The sequence below is a fragment of the Tympanuchus pallidicinctus genome, unplaced genomic scaffold (genome assembly GCF_026119805.1).
Source record: "Tympanuchus pallidicinctus isolate F22 unplaced genomic scaffold, pur_lepc_1.0 scaffold10, whole genome shotgun sequence".
NCBI classification, from domain to species: Eukaryota; Metazoa; Chordata; class Aves; order Galliformes; family Phasianidae; genus Tympanuchus; species Tympanuchus pallidicinctus.
In genome coordinates this window covers 18,965,409-18,988,748 of record NW_026294619.1, presented here as the reverse complement: position 1 = coordinate 18,988,748, position 23,340 = coordinate 18,965,409, and the positions used below count along the sequence as shown (strand labels likewise).

Sequence of the window (23,340 nt, the reverse complement as noted above, 5' to 3'; positions counted from 1 at the left end):
CCTGCACACCTTCACAACATCCAGGCAGTGGGAGCAAGAAATCTTTAAGCTATACTCGGGAATTTAAATGGAAACTTTTGCATCTCAATTGAAGGTTATACTTTTCTTCCAACTGCCTGACATTGAACTGTCTGTCACGGAGGAAGATTGGACACTGATGAAATCCTTTCCTTCCCCAACTAGATACAGCCAGAGAAGGTCAATGTTTTAATTATGTAGAGGAGACAGTAGTCTGCATTTCTGCAATTTTGGTATGATTGCACCAAGGCTAAGAAGCCACCTTTATCGAATTTAAAATTCAAACATGAGATTTCATATTATAGCATTTAAGTAAATTGTCTCTTTTCTCAAGGAGACATTGACCACACCCCTCCACCTGGGAAGCGGCTTCCAATCTCTCTCCTACTTGCTCCTGCACAGTAGGAACACTGTTGGATCAAACAGTACTGCTGGGAGCAAACTCTGGTACTCTGTGTTTTGATTTCTTTGGACAATGTTTTGGAAACTACTGCAGTGGTGCTGAAAGAATTCACTGAATCTTCCCTAGGAAGAGGAAGCCCCGTTCTGTGCAATGGCAGGAAAGAGAATGCTTTGCAAACTCAGTTTCCTTTTCTCGAAGTGCAGGAATACGGCTGATGCAAAGCATTCTAGAAATGAAAACAAGCTTTATTTGATTCAACAACTGCTTGAACTGTGTTTAACACATCATAGGTCTGTTTTCATGGGTATTCCCTGGTGTAATAGTTTCTTCCTGCAGGTACTAGTTCCCATCTGATGGGAGACTGCTTTAAAACCAGTCTCTGCTCTTACACTGTAAGAACAATTCTCTCCCTTGAGCTATTTGTAGACATAAACATGTTTACCTTCACCTGTTAAAGCACCAGGAAAAAACATTATCCCCTTGAAGGAAATTAATCCCCCAAAAGCTTTTGAAATATTTTAAAAAGCTCACTATTAGAGTGAATAGATACGCCGATAAACCTAACTAGGCTCTTGGCCCAGACTCCCCAGAGACAGGTTACATCTCTACCTTTGGCTCACATCAAGTGGCAGGTAATGTTGATAGCCTGGTGTGCTGTCCCCAAGGGTTTATTGGCGTTTACAGCCAGCACAAACAGACAAATCAGCAAAGATACCAGAAAGTATCACCAGAGGCCCTGATCTACTGGAGTTGAGGTGTATGGTCTGAGCTTGCATTGCCTACCTTTGGGTAAGTGCTAAGCACTGCGATATAGGTGTTGCCTGCCATTACAGGGATGTGGCTAACACATCGTTTCAGGAGAAAAAAGATCTACCTTCCAGTATCTTCTTGTGTTCATCAGACAGTCAGAGGGCAGGAACTACCCACAGTCTTCCCTTCCCAACTAAATAAGCCTTTTCCTCTAGACCAATGAAGAAAAAAAAAAAAAAAAATTGCTCTGTGCAAAGTCAAACTTTTCTCAAGAAACCCTGAATGCAGCATGCCCTGAGGTAAGGGAAGAAAATGAGAGCTGTGTGAGCTGTGAGGGTAAGTAAAAGAACTGGCTTTAACACCACTAAGAACTCCATCCAGAAGACACTCTGATAATTCCCCAGAAAAAAATGCAAGCTTGCTAGGATTATTTCTGCCTATTCTGCAAATGCAAGAGGAATCATCTTTCTGTAGGTCATGGATTAGCACTACGCAGACCCTGATATATCATGGAGATGTAGGATTAAAAATAGGCGCTTCTGGACTTCATTTAAGTTCAGGTGCTGAAGAACAAAAGTTGCCTTCAAAGTGTCATAGAAAAAAATGGGCGGATACAGGCTTCAATGAGACAAAAGTCAAAAACAGACACAAGGAGGCAGGTGTCTCCTGAGGAAGCGGCTGGGTGATGTGCAATTGCTGCAGTGAGCAGCGATGTTCTCCTTGGTTTGACTCCCAGGCAGCTGTCCTGTGCTGTGTAATTCTGTAGGGAACAGGCAGGCCTCCTGGGAGACAGTCAGGCAGGGAGGCCTTGGCTGATCTGCTGTGTTTATGAGGCAGCTTTATTTTGAGGAGATGGAACAGAAGCAGTATAGGAGAGGGCGTGTGAATTATCTCCTTCAGCATGCACCTCACTGAGTGACCCCAATGCCTCGGGTATAAAAACAGAGCCTGGCCTGCGCTTCAGAAAGGATGAAATCTGTCACAGTATTTTTAAAGCATCCCTGCAAGTCAGTCTTCAGAAGTGTGTGATTTAGACGGGGTCCATATGTACTAAAGCACGTGGTGACTACCAAAGATAACAATTTCAGCGAACTCCTGCTTTTGCTATTTTACTATATGTAAAAGTGCCTGCTCAAGTTATATGGGTGAAGAACACTGTAAGACGACCATTGGCACATGCAGTCCAGGGAGGAGGTGGGCTCGCTGTCCCTGGAGGTGTCCAAGAGCTATGTGGATGTGGCACTGAGGGACGTGGGCAGTGGGCATGGTGTGATGGGTTGGTGGTTGGACCAGATGGCATCAGTGGTCTTTTCCAGCCTTAATGATTCTTTAATTCTATGATACGAGCTCTCCTCCACTCAATTAGTTTTAGAATAGCCACTTGTACAATGATGCCATTTAAAGAGACGCAATGGAAGTATTCAACACCAGTGTTGGGAAAACAAGTTAGACAGGGCCCATAGGGCTGCCTGTCAGCCCGTCGCCTCACGGCGGCGTCGCGAAGCGCGCCTTCCCCGCCACAAGCGTCAGGCCGCGGCGATGGCCGTCGCGCCCAGCGGGCGCAGCGCCGCCCCAACAGAACTACCACTCCCAGTAAGCACCGCGAGGCGGCAGAACCCGTTCTGCGCATGCGCAAAATATTTACCACGCATCCTCCCTACCGACCCTTTGGTTTGTGACCCCTTCTCTCAGCCCATTGGCCAGCACCAGCAGGAAAGGGCCACGTCCCCACGTGCTTCCTGGGAAGTGTAGTGTTTTCCCTACAGACAGCCCGCGAACACCGGCGGGGCGGGTGGGCAGCGTGTACTACAATTCCCGGCGTTCCGCGCGGCGCGGCCCGGAAAGACCCGTCAGCAGTCGGAGTTGGCCGGTGCTGCGGCAGCCGGCGAGCAGCGATGGCCGGGCAGATGGCGGTGCTGGGTACGTGCAGGCAGCCGGCTGGGGGCCGGAGCAGTGCTGGGGTCGGCAGGAAGGCGGGCGGGTGCGGAAGAGTGGCCTGGCCTGAGCTTGGCGGGTCTCGTCTCTGGGGCTGTGCAGGGTTGCTGGGGGCGTTGCCGGGATGGAGCGGCTTTTCGTGATGGCTCCGTTGTGGTTTCGGGGTGTTCCCTTGCTTCTTGTGGAGATAGGCGTTGTGCGGGGAAGTAGCTGACAGAAACCCGCACTCTCTGCTCTGTTGAAAGACAGCCGTGACCGTCCTAGCCACGTTGGATTTCTTTTTTCTTTCTTTCTTTCTTTCTTTCTTTTTATTTATTTTTTTTTTTTTTTGTATGTCGGTTACGTGTAAAATGGAGAAATCATTCAGTGTTCCTAAACTAGGTTACCTGTTTGTTTCGAGGCGTAGGAAAGACTGAGGGCTGTGGGAGGGTGCTCTTAGGGAGCTGGGGCTGAAGCAGCAGTGAGCATGTGTGTGATTTTTGTACAGCCTCATTAACTAGGTCTCCTATGAGAATTGTTCATAAGCATTTTCTCCCAAAATAGTAGTTGACCTATTAATTTGTCTTTCAGGCTCTGCAATTCTGGCTCTTCTGCTAGCTGGCTATCTAGCTCAACAGTATTTACCAATGCCCACACCAAAAGTAATTGGGATTGATCTTGGCACAACTTACTGCTCTGTAGGTGTCTTTCTTCCTGGAACAGGGCAGGTGAAGGTTATTGCAGATGAAAACGGGCACAACAGCATTCCAAGTATAGTGTCTTTCACGGACAGAGATGTATACGTCGGATATGATGGCCTAGAACTTGCTGATGCAAATCCTCAGAATACTATATATGATGCAAAAAGATTCATTGGGAAAATCTTCACTTCAGAAGAACTGAAGAGTGAAAGTAGCAGGTACCCATTTAAGGTGAGCAAACATCATCTTTGCTTCTCTCCAGACCAGTGATATATAGGAAGCTTGAAATATGTAATGCAGAACCAGTTTTTCTGACTCTGAGTCATTCGGCTAAATCTGATACGCCTGGAAACCATAAGATGCACCCAGAGAGAAGAGGAGGAAATGCTGGTGGAAGTGGTGTACTTCAGCATGACAGCTGATGATTTCCAGGGAACCCTGTCATCCACTGTGAAATGTATTTCTAGGTTATGTTCCAGCATAAGCTCCAACTCAAAATTTTAACAGTACCTTATTTTACTTTGAGATACGTACTAAAAAAAAAGGTGTAATGATTAAGAAGCATTACTGTCATCTTCAAATGTGTGGTTGTATCATGTAGCATTAAAGATGATTAAGCAGTTGTTTACAATCAAGGAATAAAAAAGTAATTAATGAAGTGAAGAAAGTACATAGAATCAGAGATGTAGAATGGTCTGGGTTGAAAAGGACCTTTAAGATCATCAAGTTCCAAACTCCCTTCTACAGGCAGGGACACTTACCACTCATCCATGTTGCTCAAAGCCCCATCCAGCCTGGCCTTGAATGCTTCCAGGGAGGGGGTGTCCAAAGCCTCACTGGATAGATACATCCATATCTTTCCCTGAATAAACGAGCAATATGCGAACCTAATATTTGGTGGTAGCAGAGGAGGGAATGTAAGAAAAAGATGTCTTACATATGAGTTGTGTTGCTTTTCCTCATAGATTTTCAACAACGATGGATCAGCTGAATTTTCTGTGACAACTAATGAAACCTTTCGTGTCACTCCGGAGCATATCGGCTCTCAGCTGCTACTGAAATTGAAGAGAATGGCAGAAGACCATCTTGGTGTGCCCATTTCAAAGGCAGTCATCTCTGTGCCAGCAGAGTTTGATGAAAGGCAACGGAATGCCACTGTTAAGGCTGCTAACCTTGCAGGTATTGTCTTTTTATTCCGGAATTGTTTTGTGGAGCCTTACATTATGTTTATTTCACTAGTGGTAAAGTCTAGGGAGAATAGAAAGCCTTAGAATGGATTTGTTTTTTTTCTTTAAGACTGCTAACAATTACGAAGAACAAGACAGAACTCTTGGGTGCCAACAGATGCAACAGACTAATGCAAGCATAGGTGGCTAGGAGAATTGACCCTTCATCTAAGGATGTTATTTTTTTTTGTCATCTCCAAATAGAAAGAACATACAGAGCATTATTGGACAATAATTAAAATACAAATAGGATGTGGAATCTACTTAGCCAAAGGGTCTCTCAAGGAAACATATTTGTGTAGATGTCTTCATCCTGACAGTGAAATAGTATTACTTCTGGCTGAAATAAGGAAAATAATTTTCTAAGCAGTAATACTTGATTAACTATTTCCACATAGCTGACATTTCACTTAAGGTTAGTTCTAAATAACTAATAGTAAATGTTGTGACAGTGAGAAATACAGTTTTTGGAATTGTATGTGACTATTGCTTTGCTCTTTTTAGGGCTAGAAATCTTGCGAGTAATCAATGAACCCACAGCTGCGGCTATGGCTTATGGACTCCACAAAGCTGATGTGTTTAATGTCCTGGTGGTAGATTTGGGTGGAGGAACTTTGGATGTGTCTCTGCTGAACAAGCAGGGAGGGATGTTCCTCACACGAGCCATGGCAGGTGAGAAAAATGCTTTACTTTTCTGAAGGAGTAGTAGGAAAGGAAAGATAACACCTCACATCACCTTTAGGGAGGTTATTTAAAACATACCAGTCTCACAACAAAGTGCTGGTAATTGCCTTTCATATGCAACCAGGTCTGCAATTGGTTTCACCAGTTAAGAGAAATTCAGTTTTAAAGTGACTCCAAGTTATAAACTGTGGTTTAATTTTATCCGAGGCTGTTGATATTTACTGGTGTAAGTGCTGCTGCTTACGGAAAATACTTTGTTCTAAAGCATTCTATTACCTTTGTTTGAGCTGAGTATTTACCAAGTCAGTTTACTAAAGCTGAGTGCTTTACAACATCATTGCCTTGCATTTGGCTCCAGTGCAGTTGCGTAGGACTTGATGACCCAGAAGTTAACCCAGAAGTTTTTTTTTTGGTTTTTTTTTTTTTAATACATATATGCCACAGTGATTCATCACTTGGGAAAGAGTTTGGGCAGCAACATTTAGTAAAACTGGAGTGAATGCACAACTGCTTTGCAGATGACCCAAATTTGGACAGATCTGAGATGCTCTTAGCATTGCCTTGAATAAACAATGTTTGATGTCCAGTAAGAGTGGAATAACAGTACTTAACTGCTTCATTGTGACTTATTTGGATGGATGTCTGTTAAGTGAATTCCCGTTTTCACTCATAGCAGACAGGTAGAAACTTTGAGAGTACTATTCAACATAGATGAAAACTGCCAGGCCACTTTTAAATCTGTTTAATGTAAAGCATGAACAACTCTTTGAAAGGTTTTGGAAATAAGGTGCAAGAATAATCTTGTAGAAGTAATAGAGAATACCTTCTCTGAAGGCTAACGTAAGACAAACCTTTGACAAGGTAAGACAAACATTTGAGCATTTAAAAACCTTTCTAAAAGGCATACTGCAGCTTGAATGAGATTTATATATTCACTTAATAGAACTTGAACCCCACTACTTGCATTTACTCACTTTCTTTTGCTTTTTTTAGGATATTTCCATATGCTTCAATGGTATGCAGCTTTTTCATGTGAATGGATGAAACCATTGGATAACTTGAAAATGTTAGAACAGTAACTCCTATAAAGCTGCACTGTGGTAGTACTAACAGAAAAATCCATCTGGGCAGAAGGAGAGATGTAAATTTTCTGGGAATCTTAGCTGGGAAAATAATTTGCTCTGAGATACTGCACTTCAGTGGCATGCTACCAGCTACAGATTTTTCTTGTAATTCATTTTTGTCTGTAGGAAAAAAAAAAAAATTAAAAAAATCTGGAAGTTACAGTCAATCATGTACTCTTCAGTGGATGATAATTTGTTAATCTGTTTTCGTAGTTCTGTTAGCTCTTGTTCGGTGCTTACGGTCCTAGTATTGTTGTTCTGGCCCTGGAGTTCTATTTGCCAGTAGTATGGCAAATATATATATATATATATATATATATATATATATATATATATATATTGGAGTATATTTGCCAGAGGAGATGTGACCTGCTTTCTGAATTTTCGGAGGTGATATCTGATGCACTCTATTCTATTGATGTTTTAGGTAACAACAAACTTGGAGGACAAGATTTTAATCAGAGGTTGATGCAGCATTTATATGATCAACTCAATCAAGTATATGGTTCTCTGCCATCAAGAAAAGAAGAAATACATCGCCTCAGACAGGCTGTGGAAGCAGTTAAGCTAAATTTGACTATTCATGAGGCATCTACATTAAGGGTGTCATTGACTGTGCCAGAAAGGAAGCTTACAAAAGAACTGCCTGAAAGTGATGTAAAGCCAAATACTGTTCCTAACAGCAAGCCTTCACAGAAAACAAAAGACTTGCAAAATCTTGGAGATGCTTCAGATGGAGAAAACAACTTTGTCAAAGTTGTGTTTGAAAGAGAAATTTCTAGGAAACTATTTGAGATGTTGAACGAGGACCTTTTTAAGAAAATTCTTGTTCCCATTGAACAGGTGTTGAAGGAAGGCCACCTACACGAAGAGGAAGTGGATGAAATTGTGTTAGTTGGGGGCTCCACCCGGATTCCTAAAATACGTGAAGTTATTCGGGATTTCTTTGGAAAGGAGCCCAACACCTCCGTAGACCCTGATCTAGCAGTTGTAATGGGTGTAGCAATCCAAGCAGGAATTGTTGGTGGGTCCTGGCCTCTCCAAGTAAGCGCAATAGAAATTCCCAATAAGCATTTACGAAAGACTAATTTTAATTAAAGATAAACTCTTTCCCATTGCATCCCATTTCTCCGAAAGCATACTTGGATGGTGCATATTTATCTGACTGTCAGTGGAGCCTAACCTTAGCCATATAATATTCTATTATTTTTTTTTTTTGTAATCTGTTTGAGCTAAATGTTATCTTAAAGGTACAAGTGATTTTTAAAGCTCTGAAGTCTTTGAAGTCGTATTTGCCTCTAGATTGGATACAGAGTGAAAATCCTAAAGATGACACACTCATATTCTTTTGCTAAATTTTATTAGCAAATCTGGAAGAGGTGTTTGTTTAAAAATTAAAGAGGGTGTGACCAAAGTTTAGAAATAATGCAGCATTGTAGTATGGATGTTCCTGTGTCAAGTATATTTTATTTAGAAGAATGTGAAGCAGTGTTAACGCACATAGCACTAGCAGTGTTGAGCTAAAATTTATTTATTAAAATGAGTCATTTGAGCATTTAAAAACCTTTCTAAAAGGCATACTGCAGCTTGAATGAGATTTATACATTCACTTGAATCTTCTGCTGTTCATAACAGCATACTAGTTTTATGAAGACCACGTGGCAAATTACTGTCTCATGTTTGAGTCAAAACATATTAAGAAATTTAGCTCTTGGTAATGTGGAGTTGCTTAGTGTGTCTACAATGGCTAAATTCCTGAAACATTCTGGATGGTTAATATAGAGGTGCTGCTGTCTTACACTTAAGAACAAGTGCGTATCACCAACTGTTTATACCTCTCTCCACATTATTTGAAAACCATATTAATTTTATGTATCTTGAAGCTACATGTGTATATTTTCCTTTGAATTTTACCAACATGAATTAAATTGTCGCACAATTACAAGTGTATGACATCTTCCCACTGCCCCCCCGCTCCCCCAGCTCTACTGTTTTCAGGGGAAGAAGTGTGGGACCAAATGAACTGCTTAGATGAAATCTAGTTCCTCTCGTTGATGGAAACTCATCCAGCTTTGTTTATACATTTTAGCTAGTATCTCTGTTAGTATCTAGTATCTTTAAGTTGTGTCATATTCCTACTCTAAACTCAGCATAGATAACAGGTGGTAGCTGTTTATGTGGGAAAGAAGCAGTGCCTGTAACTAAGGATTAGAGGTAAAGTTTCTTCAGCCTGTATTTTAAGCAAATACTTTGCCATTCACCTATCTAGCAAATGAAAGAGGAGAAAAGGATGATAAAATTAAAAAGAAAAATTGTGAAGCTTTTTTGTTGTTTTTTTTTTTTTGGAAAATTAAAACATTACTTAATGGGCCAAGGGATTTTCTATCTGTTTAGAACTATCAAGTGAAGGCATTCAACTCAGGATTGTCTTTATTCATCAGCGCAGTATCAGGTAAGCTTTAGTAATAGGTGATTTTAAGCATTTTCTTGTATGCTCCAAAAAATAACTTTTGATAAGCATGCCAAGGCATCAGGTGTGGGCTTAGAGCTATGGTTTAACCTCTGACCACGTTAAAATAGGCCTATTATTCTCCTGGCATAGACCAGATCTATGGCACTGCCTTCCCAATTCTGCTGATGCAGCTGTTTGCATAGCTGTGGTCTAAACATACCTTTGAAGTAATCCTATTAAAAACCTCTTGAGTTTTAGTTTTGTTTAGCCATTCCATGGGTGGTGTTTAACTTCACAAAGATTCCCAAAATACGGATAACATTTAATTTCACTGAGTTGAAAACTAAAGGAACTTTTTGGATGCTTTTTTCCCTGCCTTTATACCTTTGGAAATCACCTGTCTTTACATCTATATGGGAATTCTAGTAAAATCTGATAATGTATTAAAATAAAATACTGCATGTTTATAAAATAAAAGGGAGTGAGGTAAGGGACCAACGTGAATAGAACTAAAACTCCTGAGTTGAAAGAAGTCTTTTAGTGAAGTCGATGCCAGTATGCAGTACAGTTCTCATATGCAGTTGCCTTGCAGATATATTTGTGTACATTCACTATATTTTTTTCCAGCGTATTTGGAGTCATTGTGGCCTTTCTGCTGCCCTGCTGTAAATTCATCTCAAAATACTGTGGAATTTTTGTAGGACTTCAGGTTTTTTTATTTGTTTAATGCAGGTCTGCTTATTTTACACAGTGTAATAAAATAGATTAAAATGAAACCACGTTGCAGTTGGGCTAAACTATTAAAAGCTTTTTTGCAGTTTTAGGACAAGTTAGGCAGAAGTGAGGGTGTAACTTTAAACTGTTTAAACAATGCAAATAAAGGAAGTACTTTAGCATATTCCTTCAGTCTAGAGGAGATTAAAAACAAAATCTCCAGTTTTAATCTGGGTAAGGGTAGGGTGAGTTGTTTATTAAGAAAAATAATTTAAAAAATCACAAAAGGGTATTTATTCTTTCAGTTTTCTATGCACATTGAAGTAAAAAAGCTACTGTACATCTGATATCTCCCAATGCACCCTTATTTATTTTCTGAATTCTGCAATCAAATTATCTGTTTTGTCTTTGATCTTACTACTGTATTAAAATATATGCTACTATATTAAAATATATTTCATATTTGAAAGATGAGTAGGACACTGCACTAAGTGGATGTTTCTAGGTATGCAGATGTACTGCTTAGCAGAAGCCTTTGTTTAAATAAATTGGTATTCGAAGGCTGAACTCTTTCTTCAAACTCTCCTGGAAATCTTGAGTACGGTTACCTGTGGTGTTAAGTGTATGAGAAGTTCATACAGTTAAAGCTTGTGTTGCAAATTGAAATTCGAAATGCCTAAGCTGCCTCACCAGCAGTATGTTCCTGAATTGTTTCCAAATGCAGATGATGAAATGCATTTTATAAATAACCTTTTAGAATGTTTTTAATAAAAAGAATTTCTGTCCTTCAGCCCTGCCTTGTTTCAGTTTCCCAGGGAACTATTTTAACAGCACTATTTCCCTGTTTATTCTTTGAATTGTGTCAGTCCAGTAGTAAGCACAAAAAACCTTTTTCTCCCCCTAAATAAATAAAATTACCATACATGACTTTCTCTGTACCTTGCAAGAGATGTTGGTCGCTGTTGGTACTGGAGTCATTACCTATCCTAGTATTAATCCTAAAACATTTGTTTAGGAAATAGAACCCAATTTGTGTTTTTCCAGTTTCTTCTGTGCTACTTCTAGGAAAGGGTGGGTTTTGGGGGTAGTGTGAAGGTAAGTAAGAGATGGGACCCAAGAAGAGCTTTTCCTGGGCACCTGACTTCTTTCCCCATTTGAAATGTTAGTATGGTAGTTTCTGCTCTACAGGGAAGCCACTGCTGCCCTCAGGTGGGGGACAAGAAGAGGGGAAGAGATGTTGTTTCTCACCCTCTTCCTAAAACTGCAAACTTTGCTTGCACTGATGTGTGAGCTAGCAGTGCAGGCAGCAGGAACCACCACAGCCCCACAGCTAAAAGGTAGGGTATGTGTATTTTCATTGCCAGCTGGTGCTCCCTACAGCAGGCACTCAGACCAAAGTACATAGGTAGAGACACAGGCACCGTGTCCATGCTTGGCCCGTGCTGAAGAATTACAAGCCTACTATTTATGCTTGTTGAGATGTAGTTTAGCTCTGTGTTTTGATCTCCTTAGTAAAGCAGGGATCTGAACCATGTTTAATAGAGCTCCCCTACCTCTGTTATCTATACATAGATGTTCTACTTGTCAAACACTCAAAAGAATAAATATCATTTATATATTTTTCTTTATGACTACTATCCAAACTGTGTATTGCCAGCTGGAGCATGTTTACAATCCTCATGGTCACTCTTCTACTTTTAATCCATTTCTTCCTCCATTTGACCCCTTTCGTTTGAGAGACCACTACTGCTAAGGGTGGCACTATGGGAGAGGGTAATTTACAGAGGTGTGTAACATATAGGAAAAGGAATAAATATATCCCTACAATACTGTTTTGAATTAAATGTCTCATTGAAGGCATTGAACTGCTCAGCTCACCAGGCACCACTGGTAGATTGTTTCACTTGATGTATTAAGTCCTAGAGATGCTGAAAGTCATCCTCCATGCTAGCTACTCCATCAGTAATGTTGGACCCATGCATGCCTCCAAACTCAGAACAGCATTGTATGTTGTTGAAGTGAGTGGCAGACCACTACAAATTGATGCTGTAAGGTTCTTTGGCATACAGCCATTATTTCCAAATTTAAGGCAGCAATTACTTTCAATGTCCAGTGTAAATATTTCATTTCAATTCATTTCACATATTTCATGGGAGCCTGTGTCAGGTGTTCTGTATTTGCTACCTGAAAGAATAAGAATAGAGGCTAACCAAACTTGAGTATTTACATATTGATCTTGCAGAAATATATCTAGGGCATATGCTTGTAGTACAAGATTACGAAGCATGATGAACCAGCCTGTAATACAGGAGGAAAATAGGAATGTCATCTCCTTTCAGTAATACATAGTCTGTTATACCAACTCCTGCTGATATTATTCTGGGTTTGGTAACTTTGAGATTCACACAAACTGAAGTGCTAGAGCCTGTGCTTTTTCACAATGAACTTCAAGTTGATGTTGGTTCATGACACCAATACTATTGTTCCAATACTACGGCTCCTAGGTAAAACATGTATTCATCAAAGAGTAGCTTCCTGTATTTTGCTTGGATTAATTGCCCAGCCTTAGTCCTGTAAGTGCAGTTTCAGCCTTTCAGCAGCTACTTAAATTTCTTGTTGCAACTCCACTGTAATCAACAGATAATCAATAGAAAGGTAAACAACCAAACATTAGCCACTATCATTTGGTGGCAAATGGAGAGACTTTTTATGTCCCTGAGATAGTTCTTGAAAAGAATATTGCTTTTCTTGCCTGATAAAGGCAAACTGGCCTTAGCTTTCTAAACCAATCACTGTTCAAAAGAAAGCATTAGCAAGATCTGTTATCACCTTTCAGCATTATACATTTTTGTTAATTTTTTCTACGAGAATAACTATGTCTAATACAATAACTGCAAGTGTTGGGTGACTATTTGATTCTCTATAATCTACAGCCATTCCTTAAGTACTGTCTGACTTCTGAACAAGTCGAATAGGATTATTACAAGAAGTTGTGGCTTCTTTAACTATTCCCACTTGTTGAAGCATCTGGATGGTTTGAGTAACTTCCTCTTCTCCCCAAGACGTAATATTGTTTTACGGACACCACCTTGGCAGTCATGGGCAGCACAGTAGGATCCTTTGGGAACTCATGCAAAATATATACAGATCAAATGATATATAATATATCCCACTTGCAAACACCCAAAGCAGAAGTAATTGTTTAATGTTTCAGCTGTCCATCCTGCCAATGCACTGATACCCCAAAGATAATTGGGGCAATTAATACTGTTGTGGTAAATAGAATAGTATTTACTATTGTTAAGGCAATCTCATTTTGTAGGGCAGGGATTGAATTTGCTTCTAGATCATGGATCTGTGTGTGGTTTCTTTATCATTAACACTGCTACATGATACAGAATTTTCATCTCCAGTGCCTACTAGAGCTAACACTTTTAAAATTCCTCCAGATCACCACCTGATAGCTAAAAGAACATGGGATCATTGCTCTCCCTCATGGTAAGAGGCTACAGTAACAGTAGTGCAGGGGACCTGCCAAACTTTAATTTCTGCTGTTTTGACATTTGCTGCCAAAGCATCTGCTGTGCTACTACCACATCCTGATCTAATTCTGACTCATACTCAGTCTCAGAATCCAAGGACTCACTCAGAAACTTCTATACTGTTCTTTGGGATCCCATGAAGGTTTCATGGAAATCAAAACCATTTTCTATACCTGTGCCTTCTGCAATGCCTTGCAGTCCACAGCACTGCTCTGCTTCAGTAGTAATTAGTTCTTGTATGATGGCCATCACATCTTATCAAGTCTTGACTACCCTTTCCCATTCTCTCATTTTACTCCATAATGCGACAACTTCACAGTCATGAGCTCTAAGACTGGCAACAAACAACCATCCTAATCTTCATGGTATTCCATACACAGCTGTCTCAATCATCTGGAGTAACCACTACCTTGACATCTGTTTCAGGCCATGGTTCCATCAGAATCGTGGTAGCCAGGAAAGTAGCCACACAGCACCAGTGCTCAGTGCTGGGCCATTCCAAAATGTGGAAAGTCACCTCTGGCAGTTCTGTGATCCTACCAACTACACCCAATATGTCAAGTCCACACAGGCAGCAGAAACAACCACAGACTCACTGCTGAAATACAAAGAAAAAATATTTTTGTTACTTCACCAAGCAAGGGATTCACAAAGCAGCACCTGCGTAGAGGCTCGCAAGTGCAGCTGCAGGCATTGCTAACCTCAGTCCATGCTATTGGAACCTGTTGTTTTCACCTGCTGATCAAGGGTTTCTGCAGACATTGTTTACCACTATGCCATGACCTTCATTGTGGTCTGATCTTCTCTGTAAAGGCAGGAGGCTCAAGTTATTCAACAGGTGCTTCCCAGTCTACCACACACCTGTGTGATCTATATACAGATGTTCTACTTGTCAAATACACAGAATAAACAACAGGTACAATATATTTTTCCCTCCATGCTGCAAGGTCACTTGAGCATGTTTACAGTGCTTTTCACTAGTCTTCAGTTCTTATTCTCCTCACCAATCTTTTAACCTATTCCAACCACAGCTAGTATTGAAGAGTTTAAGGATGTATAGTAAAAATGGCAATATTTAGATGGCTTAAGCAGCACAGGAATGTTTAACTGAAACTTTCAATAATACACATATTCTTTTGAGTAGCTCTAAATAGTAGAGTTTTGCATTAAAATCTGCTAGCAAATAGCTGTACCCATTTTGTAGTATCCTTTCACAATGTGATTTTGTAAAAACAATACAAGAAAAGGAGAGAACTGTTGGAGAGGGTCCAGAGGAGGGCCACAAAGGTGATCAGGTACTGGGAGCATCTCTCCTACAAAGACAGGCTGAGGGAGCTGGGCTTGATCAGCCTGGAGAAAAGACTACAGAGTGACCTCATTACAGCCCTTTAGTGCCTATAGGGAGACTATAGAACAGGAAGAGAGTCAGCTCTTCGAAAGGGTAGATAACTGCAGGACAAGGGGAAATGGTTTCAAGTTGAGGGAGGGAAGATTTAGGTTGGATGTCAGGGGGAAGTGGATCCACAGGCTGTGGATGCCTCATCCCTGGAGGTGTTCAAGGCCAGGCTGGATGGGGCCCTGGGCATCCATCTTCACTAGTGCAATATTTAAAAATTTAAAATATATCATGAAAATCATTCCTTCATTGTGTTGGTCCAGTACCAATATAATAAAAATCAGTGATTTGTATTAAAAAAAAAAAAAAAAAAAAAAAAAAAGGAAGTTGATTTAAGAAACCTAATCATTATGTATGGACTGTAGTCGCAGTAAACAGCAGTGTTGTCAGGAACTTTCAAGGAAGTTCATAACATCAGGAATGCTGCATATCTTTGGAGAGTGTATCAGTTCAAGGAATTCTCATCTTCATAAGAATTTATTCATTAGTTTTCTTTATCTTTTTATACCCGCCTCTGCAACCATTTTAGAGAAGGCACCTTTTCGTTGTAACAAATTATGTGGTGTATCATACTCCAGAATCCTTCCTGCATCCAGAACAAGCACTCTACAACACAAAAGCATAAAGATTACAGAAGGTAAAAAACAAAAAACAAAAAACCATATTTTCCAATCCTTCTACAGATACCTACTAACTGGAAATCTTACTTAGAAGATCTATCATTGCTTTCTAAAACTTAAAACTAGTTATACCCATATTAATAAAGCCTTTTGGAAATGGAACGTTTGTTCAGCTGGTAAAAATTCTGCAGTGTGTCCCTTTGTTCTAGAAAATTAAGTGTTCATAACAGTAGCTAATACCAGTGCAACCAAGCAGGAAAAAAATGTAATTAGAACATGGAAACAGAACACAAGGTTATCAACCTTTAATTAAGACTGATACCCAAGTCTTCTGTGATACACTGGGTTGTGCAGATACAAAGCTACTACGGAAAAAATCAGAGTAAATATCATAGGTCTGCAAACTCATGCATCTAAAAGAAGCCATTAATTTTTAAATGGCATATCAAAACTTAACTTACCTTTCTGAATCCATGACTGTATGTAATCTGTGGGCTATTGTTAATACTGTGCAGTTGTAAAACTCTCTTTTGATGGTGGACTGCACTATGTTATCAGTTTCCATGTCAACGGAAGCTGTTGCTTCATCAAGAACTAGGACTTTTTTCTTTCGTAGCAAAACACGGGCCAGACAGACCAGTTGTCTCTGGCCAACACTGTTAAAAATACATCAAGAAAGTCAGGTTAGGCACTTTGAGGAAGGGCGGAATGATCTTGTTTCTTCACTACTTAGACCTAGACACTGGAACAGATGTTGTTGACATAAAGCTGGGACTAGTATGGAGCTTATCTATTCCAACTTCTTCAACAACATTTTGTACTTCTCAAAACTCTGAAAAAATATATTCACCTAATTTTGAAAGTCCTTATTCCTTCTCACACTGTGTACCAACAGTAAATATGGAGTGACTTTTAAACCTAGCTTTGCCCTCAACTTCGGTATTCATATTATTATGGGGAATCTGAATAAGCCAGACTGAATATAATAATGTTCAAGATAAAAGTCTGGATATTCCTGTATGTTACTTCTGGTGAATGCCTTGCAGATATTTCTGAAAATAATCTGTCCTAAAAAACTCAAGTTATTTTTCAATATGCTCCATTTAAATTACTGCTTGTATCTTTGCTGCTGAAAGCTTCACTGTTTGCATGAGTCATTATATTTCACGTGTCACTCTCCCTACATTTCTATGGGGTAACATTCTACAAATTAAAGATGAGTTGCTTTGCCTAACTACATAGAGCAAAAAAGTTCACTGTTGTTTTGCCCTTTTTTTTTTTTTTTTTTAAAATAAGTGAGTAAACAAGCATTTTTCTTCCAGATCTAATTGGGTGGTATACGAAGCCCCCATTCATTTATACACTTGAGCTGAAACTACTCCACTTCCTTTGTTTCCCATACAACACACGCTACAGGACTTCATATAGTTACAAGCTCAAAGAAAACCGTGAAGAAACCTACTACCAATAATTCTATTCAGATTGGAGAAGGGTAATTTTTATATTGACAATTTCTGTAATAAGTTACGTGGAAAGAAAACACAGTTTTACAGTATCAGAAAATTACTACAATAGCACTTGCTATTTATATACCTAAGATTTTCACCACCTTCTGAAATCTCATGAAGGAGCTTTTTTGGAAGTGACTGGACAAAACTCTTCAAGTCACACAGTTCCAGTGCCTCCCACAGTTCATGATCAGAGTGTTTTCCAAGTGGATCCAAGTTTGACTGCAGCGTCCCAGAAAACAAGACGGGATCCTAAAATAATAGCAGAGGTTGAGTACAAAGTTCCAACACAGACTTAAAGAGTACACAACATTTTATTAGCGTAGGAAAATGAAATCAATGATTTTGGATCTGATCATTTCCATGGAAATGGACAGGAAGCATTACTTTCAGGGCAACTTACGTACATACATGATTCATGATTACATATTATTTAATTCCCTATGAATTAGTGATGCAGTTAAGTCTTGAAAACAGCATGCATAGACTTACAGATCCTGGACAACACGAGATATTCTGGCTAAGATTGTTAAACTAAATCTAGCACAATAAAACCTAACGTCACTCTTTTGGTCTGACCTGTTTTGAGGTTTCTTCCACATAAATGCCAACATGCAATAATCATGACATTTTTTCAAGAGAGCACTAAGCAAGCATTACTAAAGATTAGTGTTCAGTTGAAAAGCCAAGACTAGTAAAAATTTGGCTATAAAACCTGACGTGCCATTACAGAACCTGTATGCAAAGCAGTAACATTCTATTGGAGTTTTATGCCTCTGTCTTTTGGCAGTCTATAGACTTCTGGCTTGTAGTTTCTCAAAAAAAAAAAAAATTCTCAAGTCAACAAAGTAAAAAAAAAAAAAAAAAAAATACTCCACAAAGCTTAAATGTTTTGTGCTAGAAGCGCGCACACACACACACACACCCCAAAAAGTCATCTCAAAAACATCTCACCTGTGGAATAATGTTAAGATTCCCACGCAGGTCGTGGAGTCCAATAGTTGATATATCAACTCCATCTATAACTATTTTGCCTCCAGATCCCTCCAGAACTCTAAATAAGCAATTTGTGAGCGTTGATTTACCAGCTCCTGTTCTCCCTACAATTCCAACCTGAAACAGAAAGTTTTCTGGTAAAGACTATGACTTTCTATGCTGAGTGCTGTACATATAAAGTGACTAATAAATTCAGTTTTAACTCTCAGTTCAAATCTTCAGTTTATTTCACCAACATTATAGGTGGATAAAATTGTTCAAAACTCACTCTTGACATGCTTACAATCACAGCTCTGCCTCCAGCCTATGCCTCGTTCAATGGGAAGCCTTTACTTAAGCCTTCCTTTTGTCTAGCACTCCTCAGTTGAACTACTCAAAACGAGGTCCTGTTCAGTGTTCCTTGATCCCAAACCCAAAGCTGCTTAACTCCAATCATATATATGATTTTAATATAGTTTTCAATAGAAATATTCAGCACAGTGGAAAGAGGTTTTATTTTAAATTTGGATCTCAGAAGTGTCCTACTTGGTTGAAAAATCTAGAACAGTTTCAATGTAATCTTTATAACAAATAACATTAAAATAATTAGTATAAATGCTAGAAGTATTTTAACTGTAATATTTTTCCCTATGCTTTTTTTTTTCCCCTAAAGTTAAATAAAGCTTTATCTCAGATTCAAGGAGATACTTGCCTATGATAGTATGTGGGGAAGGGTGGGAAGTAAAACATTACCTCCACTTCTGAAAGGGATAAGAACTTTTACAGAGTAGGAGAAAATACTTTTCCTTTTTTCATTTGTTTTTTCTTTAATATCTTAATCACTTATTTTCTGTTCAACATAATCTTGGTATATTTAGTATTGGAGTCTCTTCATATGAGATATTTTTGAAATAAAAAGTCCAAAAACAGAAGTTTATACATCTGACTTATTTCTTATTATATACAATACCTTCTCTTTATTCCGTGTCTGAAAGGAGATGTCATTCAGGGCCAAACCAAGATCTTTCCTGTACTGAGCTTTGTAGTTAACAAACTCTATTATTCCTCTATCAGGCCACCCTACTGGTGGCCTTTTTGATGTAATCCATGGTTCCTAGAATTGAAAGCACTGTTATTTTAGTATATACCAGGAAATAATCCCAACTCATTTAAAAAAAAAAAAAAAAAAAAAAGGAAAATTATATACATCTAGAACTCCCAGTAGTTTAGGATAATTCCATTGTGATATAAGGGAAGGAGAAATTTCTTCAAATGATGTATTTTGCAACAACATTCCAACTTCTATGTTTCTTTGTTTTAAGAAGATTATATAGTCATTCAAGAAGCTGAACTGTATAGTTGCTAGTAGTTCCCTTATTTGACTGGCAAGGAACTGAATTTTATCCATAGTCTAATCTTCCAGGTATTTCCAACACACATTCTATGAGAAACATTTTGTTTTAAGGAGTATGAAAGAAAAGCAAGATGTTAACATAAAGAAACAAAAACATGGGGGTGAGTAAAAGAAAAAAAACACAGAAGAGGGACTTGTTTCTGAGACAGTCTTTTACTTCTCTGGGTACTACTTTCAGAAAAGCACAATAACCAAGGCCAAGAACTTTGAAATAAATGCCTCCTCAGACATGTGGATAACAATGCCTCTCTTCCCTGTTTGCCACTCTTAAAATGCTCCTCTTGGTTGCACAAAGCATGGAAACTCAACCTGAGCTTTCTTTGTTCACAAATTAAACATCCATTTACTATTCCAAAAAGAATGCTCACCTCTTTATCCATGTTTGCATATTCGCAAACTCTTTCAATTGAAACCGCATTGGTCTCGATTTCACATGCTTTACGCACCCAAAAATTTAGACTCTGAATTATCTGGAGAAGAAAGATGCATTGTAGAATGTAACAATTCAACTGTACTGGAACATAGCTTGATGATTTCAAAAAGTACCCAAACTGAATAACTTCACAAGCACACAGTAATGGTATAACATGTGAAAGGAAGCTACAACGTGTGGCTCATACTGTGGGCATATCACTACACTACTTCCTAGATAAAGTACACTAACACCACACACAAAATAATCTATATTGGAAATAATCATCTGATCTGTTGTGCCTGCCAAATTCTTCAAACACGTGGAATGTTTCTGCAGACAGAATCAGTACGATTTTTGTGTAATCGAGTAAGTAACAATTCTGTCACTAAATACAGGGGAAAAAAAGTGAGCCCAAAGAGGTTTTTTTTTTTTTTTTTTTTTTTTTTTTTGTATGATTCAACTGTTTTGAGATTTTCTATGTAGCTAAATAAAGACTGGTGTGAATTTCATGTCAGATGAAGGTGGAACGCCATGCAGTACCTGCCACTGTCATCACTGAGTACATAATATAAATGACAGTTATTCAGAGAGAACAGTAAGGAATGGAATTCTTCTAAGTTGGGGGTAATGTAGGTATAACAGGATTGGCAATTCTTTTTCTCTTTCTCCCTTTTTTTTTCCTCTCTTACTTTTGCTCCCCAGGCTCCCCCCTGCATGTTTCCCTTCCCAGTTTCAATTATTTCTGAAGCATTTTCCATGGTGAGAATCTGGACATTGCTAGGCTCTTAAGCACCACACATTAAAGATATTCTGGATGCTTTAGTCTGAGTCTACATGTGATACTTAAGACTTACCTAAATTAGAAACCTATCAATACAGTTCATCTTACTACAAGACAGTTTGCTAACATAGCTCTCAATTTTTTTTTATTTTTTTATTTTATTTATTTATTTTTTTTTTACAAGCAGAATGCAAGAAGTACACGATTTTAATTAACTTTTAAAGTAAGTATCCCCACATAGTATTCAGTAAGTGAAGAAGAACAAGAAATCAAATATGAAATATATTCAAATACGACCTGGTTTCTTACTCTTGATTTAACATAACAGTTAAAAGTGAGCCATACATAGTGTGATTAACTTGATTTTAAAGTATATTCTAATAGTTCTTATTTCATCTAATTTCAGGGTAAAAAATAATTACTGTGAGGCTTCCCAGAATTAAAGGAACTTACAGAATAAAGTTTTCCTTGTTTGGGGATTTAGTAACTACCCTCACTGTATGCATTATCTACTCAACTTCACTGTGCCTATTCCTCCCTTTTCATAGGGAATGTGATAGCAGCAAAAAAATTCCATGACTTACATTTAGAGCGTATGATATTGATAAACCCACTGTAGAAGAACTCACTGTATTTCCAGCCAGTACTACAAACAGTGCAGCAAAGAACACCATTAAATTCCCTAGAAATTCAAGCCTGACAGATAGCCACCTGCAGTAAACAAGTCAAAGAAAGTGAGTTACCACAAATTTTCTTCTTTGAGTGCAGTGAACATACTGCTAATATAGTGGCTCTTCTAGAGCTGTGTCTCAACTTTCCTTTCAGAGAAGGTATGTACCAGCATTCAATTTCACAGATGGTCTGGGGAGGGAATATGATGATATATAAAATATATAAAATATATTTTATATAAAAATATAAAATATAAAATTCATTTGTAATTCATTTATAAGCTTGTTAGAGGAAGTATTAATTGCAATACAGTATATAGCCCATGTTTATAATCCATCTGTATACTTTTGTTGTTGGTATTCTCATCCTAAACAGCACATGCATACTTTCTATTAACCTGCTAGTTTCTGGTACACAAAGAAGAAATCATCCTAGTGCTCAGACATCACCTGTGCACTCATTACAGAGAACACTAGATAAATTGTTCTTATCCTGTTTCTCAAGTAGCTTTGCTCTGACTAAAGGAAACAAAATCCTTGTAGAATTCTACAGGCAAAGGTCTCAGAGATGCTATAAAGTACCTGTTTGAGATGACATTGTTGTAGAAATAAACTAAGTTCTCATATACAACATCATTATTTTTTCTAATGAATCTCTCCTGGTGGCCAAATGCTCGGATTGTTGACCCTCCTAGGATAGTCTCCGTGAAGTGGGAGATGACAGGAGAATGTGATGCTCCTGCTAGCCGTCAAATCTGTCGTGAGCTTGCTATGTAGTATCGCTAATCAAACAGTACAGGAAAAATAACTGACAACTTGTTACAGTTTCCTTTACATTATTTTAAATTATTTAATATTATTTTATATATTTTTTTTCCAATTCTGGAACAAAGCTGTTAAATAATTCCTGTAAGTGTTGCATATGAAGAAGTTGGAAAAAATTACACCAACATTTTAATGCTGAAAAATGTTATATGTATTACTGGGAAGGTTGAATTAAAAGCAAATCATTCCCAAATTATCTAACAAATGTGCTATACTACAAGAGGCACATAGCAACCAACTAAAATTTCCACGTAAACTTGAAAAACAAAATGCTCTGTTTCTCATTCACATAAAAACTGTCTTTTACTTCCTTAATGTAGTAATGCCTGCATTTACATTCATTAGTAAAGACTGAATCCAGGCTCTCTTTTCCTTCATATACGTTCTTATTTTAAGAACACTGAAGGTGTTAATTACACATGTACTTTGAGCCTCAAGAAATAGGAATGCAACTGTTAGTCTTTCTGAAACATTATCTTTCAGTTTCTCCATAGCATAACTGACACTTTAGCAAAAAAAATATCCCAGCAAAGGTAACAAGGCATCAGCCTATTTTTACATCAATATTGTATCTGTCTAAGAAAAGAAAACGTAAGGAGAAAAATACAAATTGTTAAAAGTTCCTAAGCACTACAGGATATATTCAAGGACTGTTCTAATTCCCAAAGAAGTTGGAAGATTTTTTTTGTGCAAGTAAATTTAGATGCATTCTGTAGACTTTTTTTTTTCCCCCCACTGTGAGTAATAATTTAAGCCTGTAACATTGTGGGGTTTTTTGTTTTGTTTTTGTTTTTTTGAAATCCTCTGTACATACAACTAGAAAACATTATAAAGCCTAATGAACTTACCTGGATAATAAAATACAAGTATCCCAAGGGAATAACTACCACTATGAACAGTGGTGAGGAAAACGTGATAACTAGAATGGTTCCAATAACATCTAGTGTACAGTTCAGCCAACTTCGCAAGTAGTAATGAAAACGTATGTCCACTATAAATAAGTCCTGTAACAGTGCACAGAAGAATCAAGACTTTTGAATAAATTTTGCAACTACATCAAACTATAACACCCTCAATGTAAGTTAGTAGGTATGCCCCCCACCTGATGACATCCTAATGAAATATTTTCATATATGAATATTATTTTTCTGAAGGTGAAGTAGATCCAGTGTCTTTTAGAAAACTCACGATATGTCAGAGAACAGGC

General features: G+C 38.3%; 2 protein-coding genes across 2 annotated transcripts in view; one reads left to right on the top strand and one right to left on the bottom strand.

Moving 5' to 3' along the window:
* The first annotated feature begins 3,009 nt into the window (after positions 1–3,009).
* HSPA13 (heat shock protein family A (Hsp70) member 13) lies at positions 3,010–10,776 on the top strand. The gene is made up of 5 exons (XM_052666998.1): positions 3,010–3,091; positions 3,677–4,017; positions 4,752–4,965; positions 5,517–5,684; positions 7,248–10,776. Exons 1-5 carry the CDS (start codon positions 3,067–3,069, stop codon positions 7,916–7,918), a joined length of 1,419 nt encoding a protein of 472 aa, XP_052522958.1. The 5' UTR covers positions 3,010–3,066; the 3' UTR covers positions 7,919–10,776.
* Positions 10,777–15,230: 4,454 nt separating this feature from the next.
* Positions 15,231–23,340, bottom strand: part of LOC128072687 (multidrug resistance-associated protein 1-like) — a 32,503-nt gene continuing 24,393 nt past the window's right edge. Inside the window, 9 exon segments of the mRNA XM_052666759.1 lie at positions 15,231–15,530; positions 16,006–16,200; positions 17,138–17,304; positions 18,007–18,165; positions 18,998–19,141; positions 19,810–19,911; positions 21,222–21,348; positions 21,891–22,090; positions 22,982–23,137. Coding sequence (XP_052522719.1) covers positions 15,419–15,530; positions 16,006–16,200; positions 17,138–17,304; positions 18,007–18,165; positions 18,998–19,141; positions 19,810–19,911; positions 21,222–21,348; positions 21,891–22,090; positions 22,982–23,137 — 1,362 coding nt within the window. The 3' untranslated portion in view covers positions 15,231–15,418.

Bases quoted from the DNA above. Each gene is read 5' to 3' on its own strand.
- HSPA13 (XM_052666998.1), top strand. From the start codon at position 3,067: ATGGCCGGGCAGATGGCGGTGCTGG. The intron at 4,966-5,516 runs GTATTGTCTTTT...TGCTCTTTTTAG, and splicing joins TAAGGCTGCTAACCTTGCAG to GGCTAGAAATCTTGCGAGTA. The intron at 5,685-7,247 runs GTGAGAAAAATG...TTGATGTTTTAG, and splicing joins CCTCACACGAGCCATGGCAG to GTAACAACAAACTTGGAGGA.